Source organism: Barbatula barbatula (assembly GCF_947034865.1).
Source record: "Barbatula barbatula genome assembly, chromosome: 19".
Classification (NCBI taxonomy): Eukaryota; Metazoa; Chordata; class Actinopteri; order Cypriniformes; family Nemacheilidae; genus Barbatula; species Barbatula barbatula.
In genome coordinates this window covers 4,948,953-4,959,564 of record NC_136782.1, presented here as the reverse complement: position 1 = coordinate 4,959,564, position 10,612 = coordinate 4,948,953, and the positions used below count along the sequence as shown (strand labels likewise).

The 10,612-nt window shown below is 36.1% G+C and overlaps 1 protein-coding gene across 1 annotated transcript; it reads left to right on the top strand.

Annotated features, from left to right (window-relative positions):
* Nucleotides 1–3,999: 3,999 nt before the first annotated feature.
* guca1c (guanylate cyclase activator 1C) lies at nt 4,000–8,542 on the top strand. The gene is made up of 4 exons (XM_079481302.1): nt 4,000–4,317; nt 4,561–4,710; nt 6,380–6,467; nt 7,377–8,542. The coding sequence occupies exons 1-4, from the start codon at nt 4,123–4,125 to the stop codon at nt 7,505–7,507; spliced, it is 564 nt and encodes a 187-aa protein (XP_079337428.1). The 5' UTR covers nt 4,000–4,122; the 3' UTR covers nt 7,508–8,542.
* Nucleotides 8,543–10,612: the final 2,070 nt, after the last annotated feature.

Genomic DNA, 10,612 nt, shown 5'->3' with positions numbered 1-10,612 from the left:
TGCAAATAGTTTCTTTATATTATAAAAAGGAAGAAAGAAATGATTCTTTATAGGGAACCTGGAACATCACTGTCAAGAACCTTTTTTCAAGACTGTAATCAAACAGTTTTAACCTTCTGTATGAAAAGCTGTATTTTACACGTATAGAACAGAAAGTGCAGTAAATGCCTAAATCAATTTAAAAACAAAAGTTAATGGTTCCGTTCATTCCCACAAGCTTCATGATTTGTTATTGATGTTGCGTGTAGCTGTGATGTCACTAGTAACACTGTTTAAGGGGGTTAATCTGTTTAAGAAAAGGGTCCAGGGAAGAATCGCTACTCTCTTGACATGAGTAGACTGATCTTGTCCTCCCATGACGCATCAAGAAGTTATAGACTTCCATTGCTTCTGATCGATGTCTCTAATACACATGTCCACATTGTTAAAAAAAAGTGAAATCCCTGCTTCAACCTGCCTGCCTGTCATTTACAAGAAAACCCAAAGACTGCATATTCTCCCTATCTTTATGAAACATCAGTGTTTTTCAGGAAGTGGAATAAACACTGTACTTTTTAATAACATTTTGGTGTTGCACAGACCGCACAGCATAAAAGCACAGCAGGACAGCCATTGATGTCATATCCCGATCTTTCTGCGCATCGAGTAATAAAGTCAATGGCATCTGGCTGCAGAACTGCAATTGCACTCTGAGACACCTTCGCTTCCTGTGCAGTCGACACCTGCACTCTTCGCTGCCTGTGACTTCATTTGCAATCGACACAAATATAAATAAAATATTTTCCAAACGTTTTTTTGTTGCGTTGCCAGGAGACAAAATGCTTTAAAGAGGAATAATCACTACAACTATCACAAGAAATACATAGTGTATTATTATATATAGCATTGAAATAAGGTATGACTGTTGTTATATTTATAACAGCAAATCTATTAACAGGTGGGTAATTCCAGTGTTATGTATGTGACATTTTATTGATACACATTATCAATATATTGAATCATCTGTTTATATTTTACTAAACCCCTGATGATAGAGTCCAGACATCAGTCTATGCACAAGCTTTCCATTGAAAAAAAGGAAGTGACAAAAAACACGTTTTTGAAAGACAACATGGATCTCAAAACACATCAGAACACAAGCGTGCTTAGACCATCTAACAAGAGCGGTTAGTAAGATTTATGACAATGTGTAGTAAAGTACATACTGTATATAATAATTTAGTTCCGAGTTATTTTTGAGTTTTGAGTAGTTTATTTTTAGTATTTAGTTTTTGTGGTAAAGATAAAGTAAAATCTTTTGGCAAAGAGGGCAACAAAGGAGGATTTTGAAGAGTGACAGGTTATATTTGTGTCAGATCATTTCATAAACAATATCTAATTTAAGTGCAAAGAATTGGATTTATTGGGCTCTTAAGTCTTAAAGCGCAAATATGAAGCGACTATTTTAAAAGACTATAAAAAAGGGCGCAACCAATTTGTAAGTTGGTGCAACCCACCGAGAAAAATTAGTCTGGAGTCCTGAAAAGTATTTTTTTTTATCTCCCACAAGCCCTTGCACTGCAGGACAACAGGATGAACAGTTTAAAAGACAATGGTAGGATTGTATATAATGGAAAACCAAGGAGTTTCCCAAAACCTGGATTCAGTATTTGCTGTTGAAAATGATATGTCTAAACTTCTGTTACTAATTTGCTTGGGTTGTTTCTAAGAAGTAAATAAAGTAGAAGAAGGCCGTATGTGAGTGACAGCATAACATTAGTCTGAAAACAAGCGCTTACTGCCAAACATTATTACCACTTGGGATTTCTGCCAAGACCCAGATATGCCAGGAGATTTAGAGCATTAAGGAGGTTCATCGTGCCTCTCAATCAGATTGGCACAGGTGGCATGTTATGCCAAGTCATCAAATTAAACTCTTATTTAACAGTACTAATGCACTTTCATGTGTTTTAGGTGTCATGTATTACAAAGAGAATATGCTTTCATTTTAATCATTGTGAACATTTATGATGTACTTTGGATGAAAACTATGGTTATTGATTTTGAAGAATTTGCAATGCCAAGTCTCTAAATACTTTTACAATTACAAATGGAAAAAGTCTGACGATAAAAAGTCATCTCAAATTGTCCGAAAGACTACATTCAATATTTGCATATTTTACAAACCGTACACTAAAAAAATCATTACAAATTATTACATGCTAAGGAACTAAAATTACAGCACCATAAATATACAAGCTCCGTTCTTCATTTATCTACATTTTAATTTAAAATCTTGTCGTTGATAAAGTCAACAGATATTATAGACAACAACCAAAACGATTATATGCAAAAGTATTCTTTATGGGTCATGTGTGTTCTAGATCTGGCAGGAATCTCAGCAGTATTCATCTGTTGTTTAGGAGTCTGTTAATTCTCTGAAAGCAGATTTACTATAAATGGACTGTTGATCTTTGATAGTCTGATTCATTCAGTGCAGGTTACACTATTTGTCGCTATAAATGGATCCTGCACATGCTAGGTTCAGTTTATGTGTGTGCATGTGTTTTTAACACACGGTGTTGCTGGCGAGTGTTATAGCTGTTGAAGATTGAACTATAGGGTATGCACAACCATTTAGATTCAAGGTTACTCTCCCGCTATTCTCTTGATCGTAATGTGAAGAACAGCACAACCTAATATCCATAGAACTGGGACATCTACAAGTTCCGCAATGTGTGTGCACTGGTAAATATCCAAATATTTAAATTATAGTGCGCTTTCCACAATGTGTTCCAAATCAGCTTTATAGGGAAAATGAGAAAAGCAGAAAAACACAGACAAGGTCAAACACAGCACAGTGCATGTTTATAGAACAAGCAAGATCATTCTAGGAAATAATAATGAAAAAATGCAGTCTCCCGGCGAGCAAGACAACAAGGCCATGTGGGGAGGTAACCAGACTCCAATGATAAATAAATGGAGAAAAAGACATATGGTGCAAAAACTCTGACAAATGCTGAGAATGCTAAAACAACACCAGTCAGGTGTCAGGCATGCTAAAAGTAACAGGGGAGATGACAATGTATGCAGAATGGAAAGTGTGCCTCGCTCCCAAGTGCTTTCTGCCACCATGTAGCTTTTTTTGGTGCCGTTGCCAATATAGAATCCTAATATCGGAGCTCCATTGATGATGGCTTTTTAAAGTCGGGGTAAGCCTACCCAGAGTAAATTGAACTAACTCAAATCAGCTGTTCTGAAACCAAACTCATTTCTAAATTATCCAACCCTGAGTTCAAGGTTTAACCTAGAGTTGGTTGAACCTCCTTATTGAAACGGCCTCTTGCACACTTCCTTCAAGGAACTTGGACCGGATAAATCAACATGCAAGTAAAATGCCTACAATTGTTTTTAATCATTAGTAGCAAATATGTGTTGATCATGCAGATATTAAGTTGTATATGAAAAGATTTTAAGATATTGCAGTTTTGTAGTTAATGTATTTGTAGTCTTGCAGGGTTAATGTATTTGTAGTATGTTAATAATAATGTATTAACGTAATATTTATCATAAACGATAAATGTGGATGAATGACAATTGGTGACAAGAAAAATCATTTTAATCTCGCTAGTTTCAATCATTTTTTGATATTCAACAGATTATATAGTAAGTACAGTAAATATGTAACAGGACAAAAGAATAATTTGAATATTCTATTGTTGTTTGAATCTAAAACAGATTTTCCTTTGTGATTATAGTTACATGTGTCAAAGGCGACTTATAGACTCTTTCAATTTAGCTTAACCCTTCCATAAATATTCAGTTTGTTAAATTTGTACACTGAAGTCAAATGAACCCAGAAACCTCCTTGTTCCTCACAAACGGTAATTTACCCTGTGAACCATCAGACCGCCTTCATCTCTGTCGCCGTGAAATGTTCTTTAATTCTTGGAAGAGTTGGACAGTTATCCAATTAAAGGGTTATCTCTCCTTTTAGTTTCCTTTAGCTTTAAGCTCTCTGCTGTCATCCGCAGTCAATCCCAGCTCAGAGTTAGAAACCGCAATCGACCACAGATACTGCACATCTGAACCTGAGAAATCGAATCTCCACATTTTAGGCAGACAGAGGTTTGTTGAAGAGCGATGGGCGCTCACGGATCCTGCCTTGATGAGGTCTTGGCTGAAGATATGCATCACTGGTACAACAAGTTCATGAAGGAATCCCCATCTGGTCTCATCACGCTGTTTGAACTGAAGACCATGCTTCAGATGCAGGGTATGACGGAGGAGGCCAATGGTTATGTGGACCAAGTGTTTTTCACCTTTGACATGGACGGGGTGAGAGAAACATTTTTCAATCATTCATTGGGTGTGGATGCTTTATCAAGGTATAAAACACAAAAGGCCTTTGATTTGTTTATCAACTTCCGAAAGAAATTTTGCATTGAAGAATAGCATTTTAAGAACATATTTTAGGTTCAAACACATTTAATTGATTTTATTTAATGAGTTATTTATAATATAAACTTTATTTTATTACAAAAAATACAATTATGTTCATGTCATTGTGTTCCTCCTCAGGATGGATATATAGATTTTGTAGAATACATCGCAGCTGTAAGTCTTCTATTGAAAGGAGAGATCAACCAGAAACTGAAGTGGTACTTCAAACTGTTTGATCAGGATGGAAACGGCAAGATCGACAGAGATGAAATGGAGACCATATTCAAAGTAAGGCTTTCGTTTTGTCAATGCTCAGTAATCTGTTGATCTGGTGTAACGCCGCTAGTCCTGTCAAGAGTTCTGTTTTAAATAGTTCCCTGCAGTAGAGATTAGTTCTGCGAAAGTCGTTTGTATTTAATCCTAACCTAAATCCATCATTGCCCCTTGCTTACCTGCCATATTAACAAAATGCAGTTTGTATCTCACTACACCTCTCCTGGGTACAGAAGTATTCAGATCTATGCCAGCTTAATATGCACCACTACTGTATAAGTATTTCCCAAAATGTGTCAACGTTGTGACTCTTGGCATTATCAAAGGCTTCTTTTTTTCCTAAAGCTTTCCAACATTGACTCAAGAGATGGCATGGGTTTGAGTCAGGACTATCTGTTTGTCAGACAAATGATAGACGGAGAGATGTGTTCTTGTGTAATTGTAGAATTCTGTTTGGTCACATAAATAATATGCATACGTTACATATTTCATGTTTGATATACCTGCTATTTCAATCTCAAGACAGACTGGTTACACTGGATGGCCAATTTATAGACGCCTTTACGGCCGACGTCACGATAACGTCACGGCATTAGCTGGAGGCAAACCAGTACAGATTCGGCTACATATTGTACACGAGGAGTTTAAAATATCATCTTGTGGTGTTATTTAGTGCCACGATCGACAGAACACGGTCTCCAATTTGATATTTATACGTGGTGCCATTGGCAAACAAAAACAACGAGTTAAACACAATAAAATGAGCGGTCTGAACAGAAACCATCATCAAAAATGCTCCCGTTTCTCTACATAACACTTAAGATTCAAAAACGATTGTCTTTTGTTGGTGTGGATTATGATTTGTGTCTAAAAATATCTCACATATGCCTAAATCAGAAACTCGTGAAACAAGGTTATTTTCACATAAAGTTAACTTTTGAACGCACAGGGTATGCTAGCTAACTTTGTTAGTTATACAACTAAGTTAGCAGTTAACCATCGGCCAGAAAACAAACATAAAGGAAACTGTTTGTCATCTAAGTTGTCACAGGTGCATTAGTATAAAGGGAGCCTTCTCATGTTATGTGTCCAGTTTGTGTTCAAGTAAATGCATTTTTACTAACAGTAAAGGCGTCTATATAGGCCTATATGATATGATTTTAGAAGCATCTCACTGATCTTATTGACTGTCTGTGAAAAAAACATTTAAGTGCCCTCTTTTCGAGCATTCTGTATTCCGTCAAACACAAAAGATGTTTAGCAGAATGTTTATGCCTTTCTCTTTATGTTAAATTAAAACTGAAGTGTGGCCAGAGGGTTTCTGGTCACTATAGAGTTAATCCATACAACATTAAATACGATGGCTTTGTATGAACAGCTCAAAACTTGTCATTGAAAATCCTCTTCGTTGTAACCCTCAATATTCATTGTTAAATTTAAGTCTGTGCATATTCAGATTTGAAACAGAAGTATCTCCCTTTCAACTTGTTTTGTTTGACAAAACATTTATTTTCATTGTATGCAAAAAAGAGTCGAATAACTATACTGCTGAAGTGTAAGTAACTGAGAAACGAACTTTACTTTTCAACCATTCTGAACTGTTTTGTTTATGATGTGGAAGAAAATATATGAAGATATTGACTTAAATGGCAGAGAATGTTAAACTATATTTATTTTCATGCAGGCCATCCAGGACATCACCCGCAGTTACGACATCCCTCCGGACGATATTGTAAGTCTGATCTATGAGAGAATCGACGTCAACAATGAAGGTGAGAACTGCCATATACAAAATACAGTCCACAGGTCATCTCTGAAAAGAGGAATTCGTCGTAATTGTTATTTTGTAGACATGTAGGTCCAGTCCAACTCATCCTGACAAGTACAATGTTTTTTAAAGCATTTCATTTGGCTACAAAATATTATTCAAACATTGACTGTACCTCAAAAACGTTTTCAAACGTTTATATTATGCCTTCGGCGGACAATTTTATCTAAAAACAACTTAGTGCATTCAAGCTATAGCCTACATTCGATCAGTATGTGACGTTTGCACTTGATATTGCTTCAGTAACAGATTTTGGGTTAGTTTCTCACTCCAGAAGTGTATTCATGTGACAACACACACTTCCTAGAGAATGGGAAACGTTTTTATGTTTTAAAGTTTCCAAGCCATCTACAGCTTTACAGTAAATGGATTATGTGTATTATATCTCTATTTGGGCATCAAGAAACAATTCCGATATAGACGGTTTCATCGCGGCTGGACCAAGGTTAACCTCCGGTCTGTGTTTGGTTATAGTATAACCATTTGATTTATATTGATATTAATGTATATTGATATTTTATTGTACATTCATTGTATTAAATTAAATTAAAATGACTCAACAGTTATTGATTCTTTGTGGAGGTCTACCGGAAGTTACGTTTGGGATATGTAAGGTTTGTTTACGCTGTATCCGCTGAAACCGTCTATTAAGGAGATGTCATCTGTAATTTAGGACCAGCGAGAAATAAGCCTCGCACATAAGTGCCAAAATGTAATCCCTGGAATGTGTCTGGATGTCCAGAATTTGCATCAAGACAACCGGGGGGGACGATAAGCTCCTTCAGATCAACCTGTTGGGGTTCACTGTATATTTTACTGATGACGGACTGTATGTTATGAATTCATTTGGCAGGGGAGCTAACATTGGAGGAGTTCATCACAGGAGCGAAAGAACATCCAGATATCATGGAGATGCTCACCAAAATGATGGACCTCACACACGTGCTGGAGATCATAGTCAACGGACAGCAGAAAAAAGAGTGACTTGTGTATCACGATTCAGACGTGCGAAACAATCTCCTCGCAGTGAAAAGATGACAAGTGAGCGGGTTTTGAAAGAAAGCGTAAAACTGACTCTCGTAGAGGGGAAAAGTTGGTAGCAGCATTGGAGAGGTGGACTTCAATGAACCTCATCGTGTCCAAACACATTCTCTCTATCTCTGTGGCTTTGTGTGTTCAATGAGAAAAGCTCTTCGATTATAAATTCGCCCGGGATGAGATTGTGCACACTAAAAGTTCATCACATTTACAGTAAAATTTACTTTTAGGCATTTAACAGACGCTTTTATTCAAACCAACTTACAAAGGTGAGGAGTATGAAGCGATTCATCCTCAGGAGGCAGTAATATGACAAAACGATAGAAACACACCTGCTAATAATCTTCCACGTTGAACAGAGTGAAGAGTTTATTTTTCGACACAGTTGTTCTGAGTTTTTAAGATGATTCCGGAAGTGATGAACAGTGAAGGAGAATAAATGGGAGAGCGGTTTTGTTGCCCTTTTTAGAGGAAACCACTAGGCACCGTGGTGCACATTCACTGACCACAGGGTTCTGGATGGGACGCTATTCAGACACTTAAGCCATACTTCCAAATGTATGAATGCCATTGCGAAATTACCGAAAGGCAACTTGAGGGCGTTTTCAGGCAGACGCTTTGCTAAAGGAAGTTTGTTTTAAACGAATGTGCTCTACGCAACCTTAAAAATTAAAATGACATTATTGTAACATTAAAAGTATTCGTTGTTGGTAAAGAGCACAAATGCACAGCAGGAAATCAAAAGCAACCGTCTATATATTTTCTGTACTGGTTATGGGTCGCCATGACATTCATATATTTAAAGAGTTGCTAAAGTGTCCTTTTGGGCCCTCTATATAGGAAGGCACCAGTGTTAAATACTGTATATAATTGTACAATTTTCCATTAATATTGATATTGTGCAAAGTCATGTAGAATTCTCCAATGTGTATCTTGTAACCATTGCCTTGTATCAATAAATATGTTCACTTTAAACATTTCAAAACTGCTTTTGTGTGTTTTCTAAATATAGTATGATGCTTATCAAGGGGAGTTTAGACAAAACTCTAATACTGTCTATAGAAAATGGCACGTTTGTACTACGAATGATGTCCTAAAATAGCATGTTAAAAACAAAAGTGATATTTTCGATAAGTGAGCAGACCTGTGACAATTTGCAAACAAACTAAATCGCATACAAATTGTTAAAACTGCAGGGTGAACCCGTCCCAAAACATCATACTCAAGTCATTTAGTAAATTTTGTGTTTTTCACTCAAGCTTATTGTTGTCATATAGACAAATAATGACAAATAATATATACAGTAGTTATAACATCACAATTTGTATTAATTCTGACATTACATCTCAACCCATGTGTTGGTAAGATTTTTTCTTTACGATGCATTTTTTTATGAAATCCAGTGAAATGTTATAATCATAACAATAAGACTTAAAGGAATAGATCACTTGAAAATATGCAAATTCAACGAGGACCATTTTTGGGTGAACTATTCCTTTAACACTATAAACAAGTTAAACTGAACGAAAGGCTGCCACCGTGTGGCAGGAATGATTATAACTCCCTGGGCAACAAAAAACACAAAAAAAGTTGTGTTGCTTTTTTCTGGTTACAATGGGACTCTGGGAGTGGATTGTGACGCATCTCCTCAAGATTTAAGAGGATTCAAATACATAAATTGCAAGTTTTTCATGATAAATCAGACAGAGATATAAAGGCCCTTCTGCTGTACGTTGGTAGCAGATTACTTTTGCATCATAGCATCAGTGATGAGCATTTTTATTGCCAAACATTTGCAAGGGAGAAAACGAGCACCTCTAAACTCTAAAAACACAAAAAGTGCTGCTATTGCTGCTCAGTGAAAAAAATTAACATTTTAGTGTCTTCTAGCATCTTGTATACATAGCCAATTCTTTTGAATTTTTGAATTTTTTCTCAGTTTTTCCTCTTTTCTCATGAAATATAGACTTGATGGTGGTGAGAGAAGATCACTGTGTGGAGCACAGGCTGCTGTCACACTTCTTGGACATACCAAAATCTAGCTGGACTATTACAAATAATGGCTAAAGAAATAAAGGGATTACCCTAACCCTACACAAAAAATAAAACGATGTCTTAAATTACTTCTTCAAGTTCCTAGGCTGTATGAATTTCTTTGTTCTGTTGAATACAAAGAAAGCTAGTTGGATGAATGTTTGCTACTGAGATTTCTGGGGCACCATTGACTACCATAGTAGAATATTTTCTCACAAAAGAAGATATTTTGAAGCATTTAGGAAAACAAACAGTTTCAGTGCACTTTTGACTACCCCAGAAATCTCCGTCGCTAACATTATTCTAAATATTTTTCTTTGTGTTTAACAGAACAAAAATACTCTATACAGGTTTGAAAACAACTTGAGGGCGAGTAAATTATGACAGAATATGTGGGTGCAGTATCCCTTTAAAAATGATGTTAAAAAACTGTAAACAGCAAAGGTTTGTAAATAACTGATAACTGAAATAACTGATTTCAAACATCCCATCCAACCATTTACCCACCCGCAGGTTGTTTCAAACCTAAATACACATATTTGTTCTGCTCAACTCAAAGGAAGATATTTGAAAGAATGTTGGTAACCAAACAGATCTCATCCCTAATTCACTGCCATGAAATAATTTTAATAAATGGGTGTCAATGGGGGATAAGATCTGTTTGGTTACTTACATTATTCCAAATACCTTTATACAGGATTGGAACAACTTTAGGGTGAGAAAATAAAGACAGAATTTTCATTTGTGGCTAAACTATTCCTTAAGACTTTTGCATAGTACTGCATATAGCCAATTTCCAAAAATTTTGCCATAACTTTCATAAATAAGGCATATCCAGTCGGTTCTTATCCCAGAATAAACCCCGATGGTGACCCCAGCGGAGTGGTCTTGTGATATCTGTGGTATCTGAATGGCTTCATTTTGTGATAACAATGAAAAATATATATGTCCATTTTCAGTGGGAAATTCACGAGAAAAAATAATGTGAATATTTGTTTCCTCAGTGTTCACAGTGTT

Bases quoted from the DNA above. Each gene is read 5' to 3' on its own strand.
- guca1c (XM_079481302.1), top strand. From the start codon at position 4,123: ATGGGCGCTCACGGATCCTGCCTTGATGAGGTCTTGGCTGAAGATATG. The intron at 4,318-4,560 runs GTGAGAGAAACA...GTTCCTCCTCAG, and splicing joins TCACCTTTGACATGGACGGG to GATGGATATATAGATTTTGT. The intron at 6,468-7,376 runs GTGAGAACTGCC...TTCATTTGGCAG, and splicing joins AATCGACGTCAACAATGAAG to GGGAGCTAACATTGGAGGAG.